This window comes from Coregonus clupeaformis, chromosome 7 (assembly GCF_020615455.1).
Source record: "Coregonus clupeaformis isolate EN_2021a chromosome 7, ASM2061545v1, whole genome shotgun sequence".
Taxonomy (NCBI): domain Eukaryota; kingdom Metazoa; phylum Chordata; class Actinopteri; order Salmoniformes; family Salmonidae; genus Coregonus; species Coregonus clupeaformis.
This window is the reverse complement of record NC_059198.1, coordinates 57,185,541-57,209,340: the sequence shown is the minus strand read 5'-3', so window position 1 is coordinate 57,209,340 and position 23,800 is coordinate 57,185,541. Positions and strand designations below refer to the sequence as shown.

The 23,800-nt window shown below is 49.7% G+C and overlaps 1 protein-coding gene across 1 annotated transcript in view; it reads left to right on the top strand.

Moving 5' to 3' along the window:
• The window catches only part of LOC121570283 (potassium voltage-gated channel subfamily B member 2-like), a 317,002-nt gene that overhangs the window by 257,667 nt on the left and 35,535 nt on the right, over nt 1–23,800 (top strand). Inside the window, exons 2-4 of the mRNA XM_041881751.2 lie at nt 18,171–18,381; nt 18,713–18,895; nt 19,131–20,801. Coding sequence (XP_041737685.2) covers nt 18,171–18,381; nt 18,713–18,895; nt 19,131–20,801 — 2,065 coding nt within the window. The remainder of the gene's footprint in view (nt 1–18,170; nt 18,382–18,712; nt 18,896–19,130; nt 20,802–23,800) is intronic.

Sequence of the window (23,800 nt, the reverse complement as noted above, 5' to 3'; positions counted from 1 at the left end):
GGGTGGGCTCAACAGGAGTAGAGAGAGGGGGATGGACTCAACAGGAGTAGAGAGAGGGGGTGGGACTCAACAGGAGTAGAGAGAGGGGGGTGGGCTCAACAGGAGTAGAGAGAGGGGGTGGACTCAACAGGAGTAGAGAGAGGGGGTGGACTCAACAGGATTAGAGAGAGGGGGGTGGGCTCAACAGGAGTAGAGAGAGGGGGTGGACTCAACAAGAGTAGAGAGAGGGGTGGACTCAATAGGAGTAGAGAGAGGGGGTGGACTCAACAGGAGTAGAGAGAGGGGGTGGACTCAACAGGAGTAGAGAGAGGGGGATGGACTCAACAGGAGTAGAGAGAGGGGGTGGGGCAACAGGAGTAGAGAGAGGGGGGTGGGCTCAACAGGAGTAGAGAGAGGGGGTGGGCTCAACAGGAGTAGAGAGAGGGGGTGGACTCAACATGGGTAGAGAGAGGGGGTGGACTCAACAGGAGTAGAGAGAGGGGGTGGACTCAACAGGAGTAGAGAGAGGGGGTGGGCTCAACAGGAGTAGAGAGAGGGGGTGGACTCAACAGGAGTAGAGAGAGGGGGTGGGCTCAACAGGAGTAGAGAGAGGGGGTGGATTCAACAGGAGTAGAGAGAGGGGGTGGACTCAACAGGAGTAGAGAGAGGGGGTGGGCTCAACAGGAGTAGAGAGAGGGGGTGGACTCAACAGGAGTAGAGAGTGGGGGGTGGGCGCAACAGGAGTAGAGAGAGGGGTGGGCTCAATAGGAGTAGAGAGAGGGGGGTGGACTCAACAGGAGTAGAGAGAGGGGGTGGGCTCAACAGGAGTAGAGAGAGGGGGTGGACTCAACAGGAGTAGAGAGAGGGGGGTGGGCTCAACAGGAGTAGAGAGAGGGGTGGGCTCAACAGGAGTAGAGAGAGGGGGTGGGCTCAACAGGAGTAGAGAGAGGGGGTGGGCTCAACAGGAGTAGAGAGAGGGGGTGGGCTCAACAGGAGTAGAGAGAGGGGGTGGGCTCAACAGGAGTAGAGAGAGGGTGGGCTCAACAGGAGTAGAGAGAGGGGTGGGCGCAACAGGAGTAGAGAGAGGGGGTGGGCTCAACAGGAGTAGAGAGAGGGGGTGGACTCAACAGGAGTAGAGAGAGGGGGTGGTCTCAACAGGAGTAGAGAGGGGGGGTGGTCTCAACAGGAGTAGAGAGAGGGGGTGGGCTCAACAGGAGTAGAGAGAGGGTGGGCTCAACAGGAGTAGAGAGAGGGGGTGGGCTCAACAGGAGTAGAGAGAGGGTGGGCTCAACAGGAGTAGAGAGAGGGGGTGGGCGCAACAGGAGTAGAGAGAGGGGGTGGGCTCAACAGGAGTAGAGAGAGGGGGTGGACTCAACAGGAGTAGAGAGAGGGGGTGGACTCAACAGGAGTAGAGAGAGGGGGTGGGCTCAACAGGAGTAGAGAGAGGTGGTGGGCTCAACAGGAGTAGAGAGAGGGGGTGGACTCAACAGGAGTAGAGAGAGGTGGTGGGCTCAACAGGAGTAGAGAGAGGGGGTGGGGCGCAACAGGAGTAGAGAGAGGGGGGTGGGCTCAACAGGAGTAGAGAGAGGGGGTGGACTCAACAGGAGTAGAGAGAGGGGGTGGGCGCAACAGGAGTAGAGAGAGGGGGTGGGCTCAACAGGAGTAGAGAGAGGGGGTGGACTCAACAGGAGTAGAGAGAGGGGGTGGGCTCAACAGGAGTAGAGAGAGGGGGTGGACTCAACAGGAGTAGAGAGAGGGGGTGGACTCAATAGGAGTAGAGAGAGGGGGTGGGCTCAACAGGAGTAGAGAGAGGGGGTGGACTCAACAGGAGTAGAGAGAGGGGGTGGACTCAACAGTAGAGAGAGGGGGGTGGACTCAACAAGAGTAGAGAGAGGGGGTGGACTCAATAGGAGTAGAGAGAGTGGGTGGGCTCAACAGGAGTAGAGAGTGGGGTGGACTCAATAGGGAGTAGAGAGAGGGGGTGGGCTCAACAGGAGTAGAGAGAGGGGGGTGGACTCAACAGGAGTAGAGAGAGGGGGTGGGACTCAACAGGAGTAGAGAGAGGGGGTGGACTCAACAGGAGTAGAGAGAGGGGTGGGCTCAACAGGAGTAGAGAGAGGGGTGGGCTCAACAGGAGTAGAGAGAGGGGGTGGGCTCAACAGGAGTAGAGAGAGGGGGTGGACTCAACAGGAGTAGAGAGAGGGGGGTGGACTCAACAGAGTAGTAGAGAGGGGGTGGGCTCAACAGGAGTAGAGAGAGGGGGTGGACTCAACAGGAGTAGAGAGAGGGGGTGGACTCAATAGGAGTAGAGAGAGGGGGTGGGCTCAACAGGAGTAGAGAGAGGGGGTGGACTCAACAGGAGTAGAGAGAGGGGGTGGGCTCAACAGGAGTAGAGAGAGGGGGTGGACTCAACAGGAGTAGAGAGAGGGGGTGGGCTCAACAGGAGTAGAGAGAGGGGGTGGACTCAACAAGAGTAGAGAGAGGGGGTGGACTCAACAGGAGTAGAGAGAGGGGTGGACTCAATAGGAGTAGAGAGAGGGGGTGGGCTCAACAGGAGTAGAGAGAGGGGGTGGACTCAACAGGAGTAGAGAGAGAGGGTGGACTCAACAGGAGTAGAGAGAGGGGGTGGACTCATAAGGAGTAGAGAGAGGGGGTGGACCCAACAGGAGTAGAGAGAGGGGGTGGGCTCAACAGGAGTAGAGAGAGGGGTGGGCTCAACAGGAGTAGAGAGAGGGGGTGGACTCAACAGGAGTAGAGAGAGGGGGTGGACTCAACAGGAGTAGAGAGAGGGGGTGGACTAAACAGGAGTAGAGAGAGGGGGTGGACTCAACAGGAGTAGAGAGAGGGGGTGGACTCAACAGGAGTAGAAAAAGGGTGGACTCAACAGGAGTAGAGAGAGGGTGGGTTCAACAGGAGTAGAGAGAGGGGGTGGACTCAACAGGAGTAGAGAGAGGGGGTGGACTCAACAGGAGTAGAGAGAGGGGGTGGACTCAACAGGAGTAGAGAGAGGGGGTGGACTCAACAAGAGTAGAGAGAGGGGGTGGACTCAACAGGAGTAGAGAGAGGTGGTGGGCTCAACAGGAGTAGAGAGAGGGGGTGGACTCAACAGGAGTAGAGAGAGGGGGTGGACTCAACAGGAGTAGAGAGGGGGTGGGCGCAACAGGAGTAGAGAGAGGGGGTGGGCTCAACAGGAGTAGAGAGAGGGGGTGGACTCAACAGGAGTAGAGAGAGGGGGTGGGCTCAACATGAGTAGAGAGAGGGGGGTGGGCTCAACAGGAGTAGAGAGAGGGGGTGGACTCATCAGGAGTAGAGAGAGGGGGTGGACTCAACAGGAGTAGAGAGAGGGGGTGGACTCAACATGGGTAGAGAGAGGGGGTGGACTCAACAGGAGTAGAGAGAGGGGGTGGGTGCAACAGGAGTAGAGAGAGGGGGTGGGCTCAACAGGAGTAGAGAGAGGGGGTGGACTCAACATGGGTAGAGAGAGGGGGTGGACTCAACAGGAGTAGAGAGAGGGGGTGGACTCAACAGGAGTAGAGAGAGGGGGTGGGCGCAACAGGAGTAGAGAGAGGGGGTGGACTCAACAGGAGTAGAGAGAGGGTGGGCTCAACAGGAGTAGAGAGAGGGGGTGGACTCAACAGGAGTAGAGAGAGGGTGGGCTCAACAGGAGTAGAGAGAGGGGGTGGACTCAACAGGAGTAGAGAGAGGGGGTGGACTCAACAGGAGTAGAGAGAGGGTGGGCTCAACAGGAGTAGAGAGAGGGGATGGACTCAACAGGAGTAGAGCGAGGGGGTGGGCTCAACAGGAGTAGAGAGAGGGGGTGGGCTCAACAGGAGTAGAGAGAGGGGGTGGACTCAACAGGAGTAGAGAGAGGGGGTGGGCTCAACAGGAGTAGAGAGAGGGGGTGGACTCAACAGGAGTAGAGAGAGGGGGGGGGCGCAACAGGAGTAGAGAGAGGGGGTGGGCTCAACAGGAGTAGAGAGGGGGGTGGACTCAACAGGAGTAGAGAGAGGGGGTGGGCTCAACAGGAGTAGAGAGAGGGGGTGGACTCAATAGGAGTAGAGAGAGGGGTGGACTCAACAGGAGTAGAGAGAGGGGGGTGGACTCAACAGGAGTAGAGAGAGGGGGGTGGACTCAACAGGAGTAGAGAGAGGGGTGGACTCAACAGGAGTAGAGAGGGGGTGGGCTCAACAGGAGTAGAGAGAGGGGGTGGGCTCAACAGGAGTAGAGAGAGGGGGTGGACTCAACAGGAGTAGAGAGAGGGGGTGGACTCAACAGGAGTAGAGAGAGGGGGTGGACTAAACAGGAGTAGAGAGAGGGGGTGGACTCAACAGGAGTAGAGAGAGGGGGTGGACTCAACAGGAGTAGAAAGAGGGTGGACTCAACAGGAGTAGAGAGAGGGTGGGTTCAACAGGAGTAGAGAGAGGGGGTGGACTCAACAGGAGTAGAGAGAGGGGGTGGACTCAACAGGAGTAGAGAGAGGGGGGTGGACTCAACAGGAGTAGAGAGAGGGGGTGGACTCAACAAGAGTAGAGAGAGGGGTGGACTCAACAGGAGTAGAGAGAGGGGTGGGCTCAACAGGAGTAGAGAGAGGGGGTGGGCTCAACAGGAGTAGAGAGAGGGGGTGGACTCAACAGGAGTAGAGAGTGGGGTGGACTCAACAGGAGTAGAGAGAGGGGGTGGACTCAACAGGAGTAGAGAGAGGGGGTGGGCTCAACAGGAGTAGAGAGAGGGGTGGACTCAATAGGAGTAGAGAGAGGGGGTGGGCTCAACAGGAGTAGAGAGGGGGGGTGGACTCAACAGGAGTAGAGAGAGGGGGTGGACTCAACAGGAGTAGAGAGAGGGGGTGGACTCAACAGGAGTAGAGAGAGGGGGTGGGCTCAACAGGAGTAGAGAGAGGGGGGTGGACTCAACAGGAGTAGAGAGAGGGGGTGGACTCAACAAGAGTAGAGAGAGGGGGTGGACTCAATAGGAGTAGAGAGAGGGGGGTGGGCTCAACAGGAGTAGAGAGAGGGGGGTGGACTCAACAGGAGTAGAGAGAGGGGGTGGGCTCAACAGGAGTAGAGAGAGGGGGTGGGCTCAACAGGAGTAGAGAGAGGGGGTGGACTCAACAGGAGTAGAGAGAGGGGGTGGACTCAACAGGAGTAGAGAGAGGGGGTGGACTCAACAGGAGTAGAGAGAGGGGGTGGGCTCAACAGGAGTAGAGAGAGGGGGGTGGACTCAACAGGAGTAGAGAGAGGGGGGTGGGCTCAACAGGAGTAGAGAGAGGGGGTGGACTCAACAGGAGTAGAGAGAGGGGGTGGACTCAACAGGAGTAGAGAGAGGGGGTGGGCTCAACAGGAGTAGAGAGGGGGGTGGGCTCAACAGGAGTAGAGAGAGGGGGTGGGCTCAACAGGAGTAGAGAGAGGGGGTTGACTCAACAGTTTGACCCTGTGTAGGTACCTGAACACATTCCATTGTCATACACCTTGCTTGGACTACTAGCTAAAGTTGTAGACTCCTTTAGTTTCCTGTTGTCAGGAGTGGGGTTAAATATCCCAATATCTTTTGTAGCTATTCAATTTGTTCTTCATTTCATACACCTCTGGACTGTAGCAGCATTAGACGAGTGCATCCCAAACGGCACTCTATTCCTTGTATAGAGCTCTCTGGTCAATAGTGCACTGTATAGGGAACAGGGTGCCATTTGGGACTCAGCCCAAGTCCTTTGAGCGAGGTCGGGGAGCTGGGAGGCTGCCAACAGGTCATTTCCAGGTCACTTCCTGGTCAGGCGGCAGGGGACGCCATCCACCTCCCACAAACGACACACACAAACAAACGACACACACAAACAAACGACACACACAAGTGCACGCAAACAAGGCTCGGTCAGAGGCGACTGGACTTGAGTAATTGATGTTCTTTAAAAACACCCAGTCAATTAAGGAGAGATTAATAGTGGCCACCTCAGGATGGCTGGGCTCAGCACCCAAACATGGGGACACCAGGCAGCGACAAATACAGTGCACCATTTACCAGTAATCTCTGTGAGTGGGTGGAGGTGTGTGGGTGGAGGTGTGTGGGTGGAGGTGTGTGGGTGGAGGTGTGGGTGGAGGTGTGTGGGTGGAGGTGTGTGAGTGGAGGTGTGTGGGTGGAGGTGTGTGGGTGGAGGTGTGGGTGTGGGTGGAGGTGTGGGTGGAGGTGTGGGTGGATGTGTGGGTGGAGGTGTGGGTGGAGGTGTGTGGGTGGAGGTGTGTGGGTGGAGGTGTGTGAGTGGATGTGTGTGGGTGGAGGTGTGGGTGGAGGTGTGGGTGGATGTGTGGGTGGAGGTGTGTGGGTGGATGTGTGTGGGTGGAGGTGTGTGGGTGGAGGTGTGGGTGGAGGTGTGTGAGTGGATGTGTGTGTGTGGGGGGGGGGGTACATGCTTGTATTTCTGCATGACCTCTATAATATAATGTATTTTATACTCCAAATATTAGGATGTACCGGCTGTAAGTCTACGTGTGAGTCCAAGTGTGTGACTGCGTTAGCATGTGCGTGGGTATAAGTATCAGTAAGCAAAGGTCTGAGGTGAGACACCAATCTGTGTTCTATGGTCACCGTGACGCCACAGTCTCTCTGAGGGCGCGGGATCTAGCCCAGGACAGATCTACTAGCCCAGCTCCAAAATCACCTGGATCTCGGTCTAGTTTGGAAAATGTTCTACTAGACCGGCTAGTTTGGCATGTTCTACTAGCCCGGTCTGAATAGTACTAGCATTGGGCTAGCGGGCTAGCTTAATGGCCATCCTTGTTTATGTTGTAGGTCAATGGAGGAGTTGTTAACTGAGTAGAAGGTGAAGTGTTCTCTTCATTGTTCTCAGCACATATCAGTTCTCTTCTTTTAGCCTTTACAAGTGCTACACTTGTTGAAAAGCTATACGCAGTGCAACTGCTGCTGTACGATATTTAAGTGCAGGACAATGGCCCTTCACCTCTAGCTGTGTGGGCTGTGGTAGTTTAGTGTGGAGAGATGGAGAGAGGAGGAGAGGAGAGAGGAAGAGAGGAGAGAGGAGGAGAGGAGGAGAGGAGAGAGGAGGAGAGGAGAGAGGAGAGAGGAGGAGAGGAGAGAGGAGAGAGGAGAGAGGAAGAGAGGAGAGAGGAAGAGAGGAGAGAGGAGGAGAGGAGGAGAGGAGAGAGGAGGAGAGGAGAGAGGAGAGAGGAGAGAGGAACTAATCCAACCAGCATTCTAAGGAGGTGTTATCACTCCTGGTGGTGGAAGATTAAAGTGGGGGAGGATAGAGGGAGGAGGAGGAGGAGGAGGAGGAGGAGGAGGAGGAAGAGGAGGAGGAGGAGTGAGGATAGAGGGAGGAGGAGGATGAAGAGGAGGAGGATAGAGGGAGGAAGAGGAGGAGGATAGAGGGAGGAGGAGGAGGAGGAGGAGGAGGAGGAGGATAGAGGGAGGAGGAGGAGGAGGAGGAGGAGGAGGAGGAGGAAGAGGATAGAGGGAGGAGGAGGAGGAGGAGGAGGAGGAGGAGGAGGAGGATAGAGGGAGGAGGAGGAGGAGGAGGAGGAGGAGGATAGAGGGAGGAGGAGGAGGAGGAAGAGGAGGAGGAGAGAAGGAGGAGGAGGAGGAGGAAGGGGGAGGAGGAGAGAGGGAGGAGGAGGAGGAGGAAGAGGAGGAGGATAGAAGGAGGAGGAGGAGGAAGGGGGAGGAGGATAGAGGGAGGAGGAGGAGGAGGAAGAGGAGGAGGATAGAAGGAGGAGGAGGAGGAGGAAGAGGAGGAGGATAGAGGGAGGAGGAGGAGGAGGAAGAGGAGGAGGATAGAAGGAGGAGGAGGAGGAGGAAGGGGAGGAGGATAGAGGGAGGAGGAGGAGGAGGAGGAGGAGGAGGAGGAGGAGGAGGAGGAGGAGGAGGAGGAGGAGGAGGAGGAGGAGGAGGAGGATAGAGGGAGGAGGAGGAGGAGGAGGAGGAGGAGGAGGAGGAGGAGGAGGAGGAGGAGGATAGAGGGAGGAGGAGGAGGAGAAGAAGGATTGAGGGAGGACAGAGGGAGGAGGAGTGAGGGAGGAAAGACGGAGGAGGAGGTGAAGAGGGAGGAGGAGGAGGAGGAGGATAGAGGGAGGAGAAGAAGGAGTGAAGGGGAGGATAGAGGGAGGAGGAGTGAGGGAGGAAAGACGGAGGAGGAGGTGAAGAGGGAGGAGGAGGAGTGGGTGAGTCTACAAGGTGTTGAAAGTGTTCCAGCCATTACCACGAGGCCATCCTCCCCAATTAAGGTGCCACCAACCTCCTGTTGTTTAGACGGATACCCCTCTTCCCTCCCCACCACCGGAAATAAGGCATAGAGAAAAGGAAGCAGTATTAGTGACTGGACCTGCGTCCCAAATGGCACCCTATTCCCTATGTAGTGCACTACTTTTGACCAGAGAATGGCACCCTATTCCCTATGTAGTGCACTACTTTTTGACCAGGGCTCATAGGGTCCATGTTTGGCAGGACAAGGAGTGGCATGATGGCACCAACAGACTGGTACCCAGGCTGGGAAAACACGTCTTATGTCACGCTTTGATGTTGGATCATCAGTACACTGGGGTTTCCAGATAGGTCATAGATCTGTGTGTTTGTGGAGCTGGGGATCAGAAAGATAGATGAGGATACATTTGTTCTGCTTCTCTACTATCACCACTGTCCCAAATGGCACCCTATTCTCTATGGGCCCTGGTCAAAAGTAGTGCACTATGTAGGGAATAAGGTGCCATATGGGACAGAGACATTCCTTGTTAAAGGAGATATAAACAGAGTGTAATCCTCTTCTTTAAAACACTTGTAATCTGAAGAGACATAACTCAGTGTGTTTCCCTAACCCCAACAGCCTACAGGCGTTTACTCAGTTTTTTTATATTTTACATTTTTAGTCATTTAGCAGACGCTCTTATCCAGAGCGACTTACAGTTAGTGAATACATATCTTTTTATACTGGCCCCCCGTGGGAATCGAACCCACAACCCTGGCGTTGCAAACGCCATGCTCTATCAACTGAGCTACATCCCTGCCGGCCATCCCCTCCCCTACCCTGGACGACGCTGGGCCAATTGTGCACCGCCCATGAGTCTCCCGGTCGCGGCCGGCTGCGACAGAGCCTGGATTCGAACCAGGATCTCTAGTGGCACAGTTAGCACTGCGATAAAGTGCCTTAGACCACTGCGCCACTCAGGAGCTCAGGAGCCAGCTCAGGAGTTTTTCATCTCCTCTGTCAATCTGTTCTATAATTTATGCTCCTTTTATAACAGTAACAGTTCATTGGAGATTAACTAGGGTTACTAGGGTTAACTAGGGTTACTATGGTTACTAGGGTTACTATGATTAACTAGGGTTACTAGGGTTAATTAGGGTTACTAGGGTTACTATGGTTACTATGATTAACTAGGGTTACTAGGGTTAACTAGGGTTACTATGATTAACTAGGGTTACTAGGGTTACTAGGGTTAACTAGGGTTACTTAGGTTAACTAGGGTTCCTAGAGTTAACTAGGGTTACTAGGGTTACTATGGTTACTATGATTAACTAGGGTTACTAGGGTTAACTTGGGTTAACTAGGGTTACTAGGGTTACTAGGGTTAATTAGGGTTACTTAGGTTAACTAGGGTTCCTATAGTTAACTAGGGTTACTAGGGTTACTATGATTAACTAGGGTTACTAGGGTTAACTAGGGTTAACTAGGGTTACTAGGGTTACTAGGGTTAACTAGGGTTACTAGGGTTAACTAGGGTTACTATGGTTACTATGATTAACTAGGGTTACTAGGGTTAACTAGGGTTAACTAGGGTTGCTAGGGTTACTAGGGTTAACTAGGGTTACTAGGGTTAACTAGGGTTACTAGGGTTACTATGATTAACTAGGGTTACTAGGGTTACTAGGGTTACTAGGGTTACCTAGGGTTCGTAGGGTTAACTAGGGTTAACTAGGGTTTACTAGGGTTACTATGATTAACTAGGGTTACTAGGGTTAAATATGGTTACTAGGGTTACTAGGGTTACTATGGTTACTATGATAAACTAGGGTTACTATGATTAACTAAGGTTACTAGGGTTAACTAGGGTTACTAGGGTTACTAGGGTTAACTAGGGTTAACTAGGGTTACTAGGGTTACTAGGGTTACTACGATTAACTAGGGTTAACTAGGGTTACTATGATTAACTAGGGTTACTAGGGTTAACTAGGGTTACTAGGGTTAACTAGGGTTACTATGATTAACTAGGGTTGACTAGGGTTACTACGGTTACAATGATTAACTAGGGTTAATTAGGGTTAACTAGGGTTAACTAGGGTTAACAGGGTTACTAGGGTTAACTAGGGTTACTAGTTGGTAACCAGTTTATAATAGCATTAAGGCACCTCAGGGGTTTGTGGTATATGGCCAATATACCACGGCTAAGGGCTGTGTCCAGGCACTCCGCTGTGTCTAGTGACTGGATATGCGTCCCAAATGGCACCCTATTCCCTATATAGTGCACTACCTTTTGACCAGAGAATGGCACCCTATTCCCTATGTAGTGCACTACCTTTTGACCAGAGAATGGCACCCTATTCCCTATGTAGTGCACTACCTTTTGACCAGAGAATGGCACCCTATTCCCTATGTAGTGCACTACCTTTTGACCAGAGAATGGCACCCTATTCCCTATGTAGTGCACTACCTTTTGACCAGAGAATGGCACCCTATTCCCTATGTAGTGCACTACCTTTTGACCAGGGCTCATAGGGTCCATGTTTGGCAGGACAAGGAGTGGCATGATGGCACCAACAGACTGGTACCCAGGCTGGGAAAACACGTCTTATGTCACGCTTTGATGTTGGATCATCAGTACACTGGGGTTTCCAGATAGGTCATAGATCTGTGTGTTTGTGGAGCTGGGGATCAGAAAGATAGATGAGGATACATTTGTTCTGCTTCTCTACTATCACCACTGTCCCAAATGGCACCCTATTCTCTATGGGCCCTGGTCAAAAGTAGTGCACTATGTAGGGAATAGGGGTCCTGGTCTAAAGTAGTGCACTATGTAGGGAATAGGGTGCCATTTGGGACAGAGACATTCCTTGTTAAAGGAGATATAAACAGAGTGTAATCCTCTTCTTTAAAACCCTTGTAATCTGAAGAGACATAACTCAGTGTGTTTCCCTAACCCCAACAGCCTACAGGCGTTTACTCCGTTCATCTCCTCTGTCAATCTGTTCTATATTTTATGCTCCTTTTATAACAGCAACAGTTCATTGGAGATTAAAGGTGAAGCAAAAGACAATGAGATGAAATCAACAGTATGACTGATCTATGACTGATCTATGACTGATCTATGACAGATCTATGACTGATCTATGACTGATCTATGACAGATCTATGACTGATCTATGACTGATCTATGACTGATCTATGACTGATCTATGACAGATCTATGACTAATCTATGACTGATCTATGACAGATCTATGACTGATCTATGACTGATCTATGACTGATCTATGACAGATCTATGACTGATCTATGACAGATCTATGACTGATCTATGACTGATCTATGACAGATCTATGACTGATCTACGACAGATCTATGACTGATCTATGACAGATCTATGACAGATCTACGACAGATCTATGACTGATCTACGACAGATCTATGACTGATCTATGACAGATCTATGACAGATCTATGACAGATCTATGACAGATCTACGACAGATCTACGACAAATCTACGACAGATCTATGGGCCATGTAGGGTTGCAACCTTCTGGGCTTTAAAATAAATCAGGAGGGAACAAGCAGGAAATACGGAATCGTCCAACCAGGATTTCTGGAAAACCTGGACACATGGGGAAAGCTACCGGAGAAGTTTCCCAACTGAAAAACGAACAGTTGGTTTGTGAGAAGAACAGAAGCAGGAACGCCGGAAGCATAACATCCTAATTAGCCAAACAGCTATTGAGAATCGTTTCATAGCAGCTGGATAGAAACAGATACGCTAATACACTGGTCAGTAGGGGGCGCTACATACAAATATTTTAATCAAAGCTTCTCACTCACTCATCCACCGTCTGTTCCGTGGACTGTTAAAAGAATGGACAAAGCCATTGATGACATCCCCTCCATTGTTTCCTACGTGAAGGCTCAGAAGCACATTTGAAGATCAGGAAGTGTCATTTTAGCGTGTCTCCATCTTGCATTATGGAGGATTTTTCTGGAAACATTGCATGCGCACTGCAGATTGAGCTACTCCAGGAAGTGACGCTGTGAGGCTAGCTCAGTGCTGCCACCTCTTATTGAGTATCTAAAGTTGAAGGCCGACCGAGGGGTACTGCAAGCTGCAAATTATCCTTATAACTTCTTCTATGTGCGATTTTTTAATAAAATGTACATCTGGTGAAATAGAAGCAAGCATTGGTACCATGTGGTACAGTCGTGGCCAAAAATATTGGCACCATTTTGCTCTTTTTTCAAATAATGCGCCATTTCTTCCAGAAAACTGTTGAAATAAAAACATATTTTGGTATCCACATATGTATGTCTTTGGTTTGCAGTTGAACAAAACAAGAAAAGTCCGAATAATTTACTAAATGTTCCACAAAGAAATCCTAAAATGGCCCAGACAATATTATTGGCACCTTCTAGAAGTAGTTAGAAATAATTATATTTCAAGCAGGTGATTCTCCTTTACTTTAGAATTGAACTCACCTGTAGTGAGTTGCAGGTGCCTGCAATATAAAAATCACTCATTCGACCACTGTGTCCCGCAGTGAGCACGGAGAAAATAAAGAAAAAACAGAGAATTATCTGAAGAGGTCAGACACAAGATTGTAGCCAAGCATGGACAATCTCAAGGCTACAAGTCCATCTCCAGAGACCTTGATGTTCCCGTTTCCACCGTACGTAATGTTATCAAGAAGTGTAAGGCCCATGGCACTGTAGCCAAACTCCCTGGACGTGGCCGCAAGAGAAAACTTGATGGAAGATTGCAGCGAAGCATTGTTCGAATGGTGGAGAAAGCACCTCGGATCAACTGCCACACAGATTCAAGCTGACCTTCAGACACAAGGTACGACAGTTTCAACTCGCACCATCCCGTCGACAAACTCAATGAAAGGGGGTTATATGGCAGGAGACCCAGGGGGACCCCACTGCTGAGAGAGAGACATAAGAAATCCAGACTGCAATTTGCCAAAAACACACCTGAACACGCCAAAATCCTTCTGGGAGAATGTCCTGTCGACAGATGAGACCCAATTAGAGATTTTTGGTAAAGCACACCATCTCTATGTTCACAGATAATAAAATGAAGCCTTCAAAGAAAATAACACCTTCCCTACAGTCAAACATGTAGGAGGTTCAGTGATGTTTTAGGGTTGCTTTGCTGCCTCTGGCACTTGAACGTGTGCATGGCATCATGAAATCAGGAGAATACCAAGGCATTTTGGAGCGCAATGTCGGACCAGTGTCAGACACAGTGTCAGAAAGCTGGGTCTCTGTCGAAGGTCATGGGTCTTCCAGCAGGACAATGACCCCAAACACATTTCAAAAAGCACACAGGAATGGTTCAAGACAAAACGCTGGACTGTTCTGAAGTGGCCAGCAATGAGTCCAGATCTTAATCCCATTGAAAACCTGTGGAGAGATCTGAAAACAGCAGTTGGGAGAAGGCACCCTTCAAATATGGGAGAACTGGAGCAGTTTGCACAAGAGGAGTGGGCCAAACTGCCAGTACAGAGGGTGCAGGAAGCTCATCGATGGCTATAGGAAGCGCTTGATTGCAGTTATTTTGACCAAAGGCTGTGCTACCAAATATTAAGTCTAGGGTGTCAATTACTTTGTCAATGCCATCTGTTTATTTTCTGATTTAAATGGATATATTAAGTTCTGAATCAACAAAGGTTCTGTAATATTAACAGTGAAATAAAGAATTGTGGAGACCAAATACTTGTCACTTTCAATTAATTTTTAGGGAAAATTGTGAGTTACTTGGCTGTGCGAAGTTGCTGGATATTAGCAGGAACTGAAACACGCTGTCGTACACGTCGATCCAGAGCATCCCAAACATGCTCAAATGGGTGACATGTCTGGTGAGTATGCAGGCCATGAAAGAACTGGGACATTTCCAGCTTCCAGGAATTGTGTACAGATCCTTGCGACATGGGGCCGTGCATTATCATGCTGAAACATGAGGTGATGGCGACGAATGAATGGCACGACAATGGGCCTCAGGATCTCGTCACGGTGTCTCTGTGCATTCAAATTGCTCTGTTCACAACACTGACTTCAGCAAACCGCTTGCCCACACAACGCCATACATGCTGTCTGCCATCTGCCCGGTACAGTTGAAACCAGGATTCATCTGTGAAGAGCAAACTTCTCCAGCGTGCCAGTGGCCATCGAAGTCGGATACGATGCCGAACTGCAGTCAGGCCAAGACCCTGGTGATGACGACGAGCATGCAGATGAGCTTCCCTGAGACGGTTTCTGACAGTTTGTGCAGAACCCCCGTTTCCTCAGCTGTCTGGGTGGCTGGTTTCAGACGATCCCGCAGGTAAAGATGCTCGATGTGGAGGTCCTGGGCTGGCGTAGTTACACGTGGTCTGCGGTTGTGAGGCCGGTTGGACGTACTGCCAAAATCTTTAAAACGAGGCGGCTTATGGTAGAGAAATTAACATTCAATTCTCTGGCAACAGTTCTGGTGGACATTCCTGCAGTCAGCATGTCAGTTACACGCTCCCTCAAAACTTGAGACATCTGTGGCATTGTGTTGTGTGTCAAAACTGCACATTTTAGAGTGGCCTTTTATTGTCCCCAGCATAAGGCACACCTGTGTAATGATCATGCTGTTTAATCAGCTTCATGATATGCCACACCTGTCGGGAGGATGGATTATCTTCACAAAGGAGAAATGCTCACTAACAGGGATTTGTTAGTGCACAACATTAGAGAGAAATAAGCTTTTTTTGCGTATGGAAAATTTCTGGGATCTTTGATTTCAGCTCATGAAACATTGGACCAACACTTTACATGTCGCGTTTATATTTTCGTTCAGTATAGTTTATCCACGTTGCTGGATATCATATTGTAGATAAAATGGTGTATTTTGGTTGAAATAATATGACTCTGCGAGCCTGTAAAAAAAGCCCAAACAGCCAATGTGTGTTCCTGGAACAACACAGTAAAATCACCCAGGATGCATCTCAAATGGCACCCTATTCCCTATATCAATCAATCAATCAATTTTATTTTATATAGCCCTTCGTACATCAGCTAATATCTCGAAGTGCTGTACAGAAACCCAGCCTAAAACCCCAAACAGCTAGTAATGCAGGTGTAGAAGCACGGTGGCTAGGAAAAACTCCCTAGAAAGGCCAAAACCTAGGAAGAAACCTAGAGAGGAACCAGGCTGTGAGGGGTGGCCAGTCCTCTTCTGGCTGTGCCGGGTGGAGATTATAACAGAACCATACCAAGATGTTCAAAAATGTTCATAAGTGACAAGCATGGTCAAATAATAATCAGGAATAAATCTCAGTTGGCTTTTCATAGCCGATCATTAAGAGTTGAAAACAGCAGGTCTGGGACAGGTAGGGGTTCCATAACCGCAGGCAGAACAGTTGAAACTGGAATAGCAGCAAGGCCAGGCGGACTGGGGACAGCAAGGAGTCACCACGGCCGGTAGTCCCGACGTATGGTCCTAGGGCTCAGGTCTCTCAGTTGGCTTTTCATAGCCGATCATTAAGAGTTGAAAACAGCAGGTCTGGGACAGGTAGGGGTTTCGTAACCGCAGGCAGAACAGTTGAAACTGGAATAGCAGCAAGGCTACTTCTAAGCAGAGCTCTGATCAAAAGTAGTGCACTATGTAGGGAATAGGGTGTCATTTGAGACACGGACAGAGCCTATCCCAAATCAAACACCTCACATTATCCCACAATGCATCTTATCCTACATGCATTTATATTCTCTAGGGGTGCAGGCTGTGACTCAAGATTCGCCCCAACCATTCTCCGCTATGAATTGACAATGACAGGGAAAGTTTTGACAATAACAGGGAAAGTCATTCATGCAACTATAAGATATTATATGGGCCTTTACATCTCACCTTGGTGTGTGTGTGTGTGTGTGTGTGTGTGTGTGTGTGTGTGTGTGTGTGTGTGTGTGTGTGTGTGTGTGTGTGTGTGTGTGTGTGTGTGTGTGTGTGTGTAGCAGATTTGTATGCTTCTTGTTCAGAGAATATCAAATGAACAATATATGAATGTCAAATATACAGTACAAGCTCCTACTGTTGTTTTGCTGAAAGACAAGTACTGGTTCTGGTTCTGGCTACAGCCTGTATGGTACCAGTTTATTTAAAGGGGTATGGTTTTGCAGTTTTTCTCTTCAAGGTCAGAACACGTAGCCACTGTTTCATATTTGTGTTCTTCATTTTTGTCAACTGATATACCAGCGTTGCTTCTGTCCCTATCCTTGCCCTGAACCGGGCTAGAACAAGGGTCCAAAAACATAATACTTTTATTTTAATAAATGTTTCTATTCAGATTTTTCAGGGGGTGATGCAGCACCCTCAGCTTTCCTACTTCCCGTGCTACGCTACGGACCCTCTGAACACGTGTCATCCATATAGTAGCGATACCAGTCAGATCACAAAAGCTGCAGAGCAGTGACCTTACAGAGCAGTGACCTTACAGAGCAGTGACCTTACAGAGCAGTGGTCCTTACAGAGCATCGGTCCTTACAGAGCATCGGTCCTTACAGAGCAGTGGTCCTTACAGAGCATCGGTCCTTACAGAGCAGTGACCTTACAGAGCATCGGTCCTTACAGAGCATCGGTCCTTACAGAGCATCGGTCCTTACAGAGCAGTGACCTTACAGAGCATCGGTCCTTACAGAGCATCGGTCCTTACAGAGCATCGGTCCTTACAGAGCATCGGTCCTTACAGAGCAGTGGTCCTTACAGAGCAATGGTCCTTACAGAGCAGTGACCTTACAGAGCATCGGTCCTTACAGAGCAGTGGTCCTTACAGAGCAGTGGTCCTTACAGAGCAGCGGTCCTTACAGAGCATCGGTCCTTACAGAGCAGTGGTCCTTACAGAGCAATGGTCCTTACAGAGCAGTGACCTTACAGAGCAGTGGTCCTTACAGAGCAGTGGTCCTTACAGAGCATCGGTCCTTACAGAGCAGTGACCTTACAGAGCAGTGGTCCTTACAGAGCAGTGGTCCTTACAGAGCAGCGGTCCTTACAGAGCAGTGGTCCTTACAGAGCATCGGTCCTTACAGAGCAGTGACCTTACAGAGCAGTGGTCCTTACAGAGCATCGGTCCTTACAGAGCAGTGGTCCTTACAGAGCATCGGTCCTTACAGAGCAGTGGTCCTTACAGAGCATCGGTCCTTACAGAGCATCGGTCCTTACAGAGCAGTGGTCCTTACAGAGCAGCGGTCCTTACAGAGCAGTGGTCCTTACAGAGCAGTGGTCCTTACAGAGCATCGGTCCTTACAGAGCATCGGTCCTTACAGAGCAGTGACCTTACAGAGCAGTGGTCCTTACAGAGCATCGGTCCTTACAGAGCAGTGACCTTACAGAGCAGTGGTCCTTACAGAGCAGTGGTCCTTACAGAGCATCGGTCCTTACAGAGCAGTGACCTTACAGAGCAGTGACCTTACAGAGCAGTGGTCCTTGGAAAACAACTACTTCTAGGTCTCAGTGATTAAACGCTACTAGCGCACTGCTAACTAGCTATCCATTTCACATCAGCTACACTGACGTCTCTCTCTCTCTCTCTCTCTCTCCCCCACCCTTTCTCCCCATCCATCCCTCCTCCCTCCCCTTCTCTCTCCCCCTCTCACCCCCACCCTCCCTCTCTCCCCGTCCCTCCCTCTCTCTCCGTCCCTCTCTCCCCCTCCCTCCATCTCTCTCCGTCCCTTTCTCTCCCTCCCTCTCTCGCCGTCCCTCTCTCGCCGTCCCTCTCTCCCCCTCCCTCCATCTCTCTCCGTCCCTTTCTCTCCGTCCCTCTCTCCCCCTCTCTCCCCCACCCTCCCTCTCTCCCCCTCTCTCCCCCTCCCTCCCTCTCTCCCCTCTCTCCCCCTCCCTCCCTCTCTCCCCGTCCCTCTCTCCCCCTCTCTCTCCCTCCCTCCCTCTCTCCCCGTCCATCTCTCCCCCACCCTCCCACTCTCCACCTCTCTCCCCCACCCCCCTCCCTCCTCCCCGTCTCTCTCCTTCCTCCAGATCCTGGCCATCCTCTCCATTCTGTTCATTATCCTCTCCACCATTGCCTTGTCCCTCAACACCCTACCAGAGCTCCAGGTGCTAGATGAGTTCGGCCAGGCCAACGACAACCCCCAGCTGGCCCATGTAGAGGCCATCTGCATCGCCTGGTTCACCATGGAGTACGTTCTTCGCTTTCTCTCCTCACCTAACAAGTGGAAGTTCTTCAAAGGTATATATACGCTGGACCCGCTCCTCAACTAAACTGAAACTGATCCGACCGACCGACCGACCGACCGCTGCAAGACGGAGCATTTATATTGCAGCGTCATCGCCTGCTTAACAGATTAACATTACTTTTGTATTTTGTTTGTGTTTTAGTTAGTAATACTGCCAATTTTAATATTTAAAATGTAAGTTGTACTCGCAATTCAGCTTGTTGCTGCCACTTGTACAATGTCTTGTTGAAGTAAAAACTGTTTTAGCACTCTCTCTCTCCCTACCCCTGTCCTTTGCTTTCGCTCTCTCTTTCACTTCCTTCTCTCCCTCTCTCTGTCTTAAAGGTCCCCTGAACGTCATTGACCTGCTGGCCATCCTCCCTTATTACGTCACCATCTTCCTGACGGAATCCAACAAGAGCGTTCTACAGTTCCAGAATGTCCGGCGTGTGGTGCAGATATTCCGGATCATGAGAATATTAAGGATTCTGAAGCTGGCCAGGCATTCCACAGGGCTGCAGTCTCTAGGTCTGTGTGCATATTGTTTAGCCTGGTGTTTCTTAATCATGGTCCTGGGGACCCAAACGGGTGCTCGTTTTAGTTTTGCCCTAGCACTACACACCTGATTCCACCAATGAAAGGTTTGATGAGTTGATTCGTGAGCACCTCTTTGGGTTCCCAGGACCAAGAAACACTGTTGTTTGCCTCATTGAGGACATACAGTTTGAGTTGTTCTAATCTAATCTAATCTAATCTAATATAGGCTTCACCCTGAGGCGGAGTTACAACGAGTTGGGCCTGCTCATCCTCTTCCTGGCCATGGGCATCATGATCTTCTCCAGCCTCGTCTTCTTCGCCGAGAAGGACGAAGACGCCACCAAGTTCACCAGCATCCCCGCGTCCTTCTGGTGGGCCACCATCACTATGACCACGGTGGGTTACGGTGACATCTACCCTCAGACTCTTCTGGGTAAGATAGTCGGGGGTCTGTGCTGTATCGCCGGGGTGCTGGTGATCGCTCTACCCATCCCCATTATAGTCAACAACTTCTCTGAGTTCTACAAGGAGCAGAAGAGGCAGGAGAAGGCCATCAAGAGGCGGGAGGCGCTGGAGAGGGCCAAGAGGAACGGCAGTATCGTCTCCATGAACCTGAAGGACGCGTTCGCCCGGAGTATGGAGCTGATGGATGTAGTCGTGGATAAAAGAGGAGAGGACAAGCTCTGTGTGGGCCTGGATAACCACCTGTCCCCCAGCCGCTGGGCCGGCACAACCAAATGCACCGCCTCCGACACCAGTCTTCATTCCCTGGATAAGACGTTCCCCGAGTCCATCCTCCTGGGGTCCACCCACCGCATCACCATCACCACCAGTGTAAGACCCCAGCGGCGGCACCTCGGCAGCCCTCAGTTCAGAGGCGGTACCTCTCAGCTTCTTAACGCTCAGAACCTAGAGACCATGTACAACCAGATGGCCAGGTCTCAGTCCTTCACCAACCTCAACACTTCCTGCTCCGTGAGCACCGTGAGCACCTCCACCGCCTTCACCACCACGGCAACCCCGGCGCCGCCGCTGCAACAGCACCCGGGGTCCCCTCCCACCCCGGTCCCGACCTTACAGAAAGTGGAGCTGGAGATGCAGGAAGTCCCGCCCTCTTCTTCGACCGAACCCTTACTGAAGGAAGTTGAAGGAATACGGAGCCTGCCCAGCGTGGATAGCTTCTCTAGCTGCAGGGACGAGTTCTCGGAGGGCTCTGGATATGGAAGAAAGCTCCCTCTGTCTCTGGACCTCCTCCCAGAGTCGAGTGTCGATGACGTCCAAAGCCCCCAGGATGCCACCCTCCTCAAAGACGGGATGTATGGGTTTGTTCACTATGACCAAGATGGTGCCACACAGTCCCCCAGAGACGACGCAGAGAGCTTCAACAGAACAGTGGAGGACATCCGGAACTCCCTGAGAGGCAGTATCAACCCCGTCGTCAAGGGAACTAAAGGGTTAAAGGTCAACTTCATAGAGGGCCCCCCTACCGAGGTCCCCCCGACGCCACCCAGCACCACCTCCCGCCAAGACATCAGCTCCAGCCTCCTGGAGGATGAGTCCCCTGAGGGAGAGACCTCGCCACACCTCCCCAGCACAGAGGCACTTGACCCGGGCACAGAAGACGAGACCTTCCCCCTGTCCCCTGAGAGGCTGATGGTGGTGATGCCAGGGGACGAGGACACCCTGGACCAGAGTCTCGGGGGTCAAGGGTTGGCCAACGACGAGAACCACGAGGAGAAGAATCTGATGGAGATGGCGGGAGCGGCGGGGAACTGCACCCAGGGTGTGATGGGGGGAGGGGCAGGTGGGGAGGGCAAGGCCAACAGCAACCAAAGTGGACTTAAAGCAGAGAACCACATGTTTACACCAGAGATCCCCCTGATGACCGGGGACAGCAGTATGTCCCCAACCTGCGAAACCAGCATGTGACTGTAGGGGGCTCTCTGAGGGAAAATACCCACTGGAACTAGGTTTAAATTACCTCGGCCTGCTGAAAAATACGAAGAAGAATGAGAAGAAAAGGAGGGAAGTGAGAAAAGAGAAAAAGGGTCCGATAGTGAAATAGTGGAAGAGATATTTTTGCATGGCATGACAAGTCCCTTTTACATGTGTTGTTGTTTATTGCTGAAACAGCGACTTCAGTGGTTTATTGCTGAAACAGAGACTTCAGTGGTTTATTGCTGAAACAGAGACTTCAGTGGTTTATTGCTGAAACAGAGACTTCAGTGGTTTTATTGCTGAAACAGCGACTTCAGTGGTTTATTGCTGAAACAGAGACATTTTTGATCGTGATGTATATTTGAGCCTTGTTTTTTTTTCTAGTAAAAAATGCTTATCTTTAAAAGGCATGAATTAAAATATATATATAAATATATATATATATATATATATATATATATATATATATATATATATACAGTTGAAGTCGGAAGTTTACATACACCTTAGCCAAATACATTTAAACTCAGTTTTTCACAATTCCTGACATTTTATCTGAATAAAAATTCCCTGTTTTAGGTCAGTTAGGATCACCACTTTATTTTAAGAATGTGAAATGTCAGAATAATAGTAGAGAGAATGATTTATTTCAGCTTTTATTTCTTTCATCACATTCCCAGTGGGTCAGAAGTTTACATACACTCAATTAGTATTTGGTAGCATTGCCTTTAAATTGTTTAACTTGGGTCAAACGTTTCGGGTAGCCTTCCACAAGCTTCCCACAATAAATTGGGTGAATTTTGTCCCATTCCTCCTGACAGAGCTGGTGTAACTGAGTCAGGTTTGTAGGCCTCCTTGCTCGCACACGCTTTTTCAGTTCTGCCCACAAATTTTCTCAAATAGGATTGAGGTCAGGGCTTTGTGATGGCCACTCCAATACCTTGACTTAGTTGTCCTTAAGCCATTTTGCCACAACTTTGGAAGTATGCTTGGGGTCATTGTCCATTTGGAAGACCCATTTGCGACCAAGCTTTGACTTCCTGACTGATGTATTGAGATGTTGCTTCAATATATCCAGATCATTTTCCTTCCTCATGATGCCATCTATTTTGTGAAGTGCACCAGTCCCTCCTGCAGCAAAGCACCCCCACAGCATGATGCTGCCACCACCGTGCTTCACAATTGGGATGGTGATCTTCGGCTTGCAAGCATTCCCCTTTTTCATCCAAACATAATGATGGTCATTTTGGCCAAACAGTTATATTTTTGTTTCATCAGACCAGAGGACATTTCTCCAAAAAGTACGATCTTTGTCCCCATGTGCGGTTGCAAACCGTAGTCTGGCTTTTTTATGGCGGTTTTGGAGCAGTGGTTTCTTCCTTGCTGAGTGGCCTTTCAGGTTATGTCAATATAGGACTCGTTTTGCTGTAGATATCGATGCTTTTGTACCTGTTTCCTCCAGCATCTTCACAAGGTCCTTTGCTGTTGTTCTGGGATTGATTTGCACTTTTCACAAAAAAGTATGTTCATCTCTAGGAGACAGAACGTCTCCTTCCTGAGCAGTATGACGGCTGCGTGGTCCCATGGTGTTTATACTTGCGTACTATTGTTTGTACAGATTAACGTGGTACCTTCAGGCGTTTGGAAATTGCTCCCAAGGATGAACCAGACTTGTGGAGGTCTACAGTTTAAAGGCACAGTCAACATAGTGTATGTAAACTTCTGACCCATTGGAATTGTGATACAGTGAATTATAAGTGAAATAATCTGTCTGTAAACAATTGTTGGAAAAATTACTTGTGTCATGCACAAAGTAGATGCCCTAACCGACTTGCCAAAACTATAGTTTGTTAACAAGAAATTTGTGGAGTGGTTGAAAAACAAGTTTTAATGACTCCAGCCTAAGTGTATGTAAACTTTCGACTTCAACTGTATATATATATATATATACACACTACCGTTCAAATGTTTGGGGTCACTTAGAAATGTCCTTGTTTTCTAAAGAAAATCTAATGTTTTGTCCATTGAAATAACATCAAATTGATCAGAAATACAGTGTGGACATTGTTAATGTTGTAAATGGCTATTGTAGCTGGAAACGGCTGATTTTTAATGGAATATCTACATAGGCGTACAGAGGCCCATTATCAGCAACCATCAGTCCTCTGTTCCAATGGCACGTTGTGTTTGCTAATCCACGTTTATAATTTTAAAAGGCTAATTGATCATTAGAAAACCCTTTTGCAATTATGTTAGCACAAAAAGCCATATCTCAGACTGCCCATCTTCATCTTTTCCTTTTATTGGCCAGTCTGAGATATGGCTATTTCTTTGCAATTCTGCCTAGAAGGTCAGCATCCCGGAGTCGCCTCTTCACTGTTGACGTTGAGACTGGTGTTTTGCGGGTACTATTTAATTAAGCTGCCAGTTGAGGACCTGTGAGGCGCCTGTTTCTCAAACTAGACACTCTAATGTATTTGTCCTCTTGCTCAGTTGTGCACCGGGGCCTCCCACTCCTCTTTCTATTCTGGTTAGAGCCAGTTTGCGCTGTTCTGTGAAGGGAGTAGTACACAGCGTTGTACAAGATCTTCAATTTCTTGCATGGAATATCCTTCATTTCTCAAAACAAGAATAGACTGACGAGTTTCAGAAGAAAGTTATTTGTTTCTGGCCATTTTGAGCCTGTAATTGAACCCACAATTTCTGATGCTCCAGATACTCAACTAATCTCAAGAAGGCCAGTTTTATTGCTTCTTTAATCAGCACAACAGTTTTCAGCTGTGCTAACATAATTGCAAAAGGGTTTTCTAGTGATCAATTAGCCTTTTAAAATGATAAACTTGGATTAGCAAACACAACGTGCCATTGGAACACAGGACTGATGGTTGCTGATAATGGGCCTCTGTACGCCTATGTAGATATTCCATTAAAAATCAGCCATTTCCAGCTACAATAGCC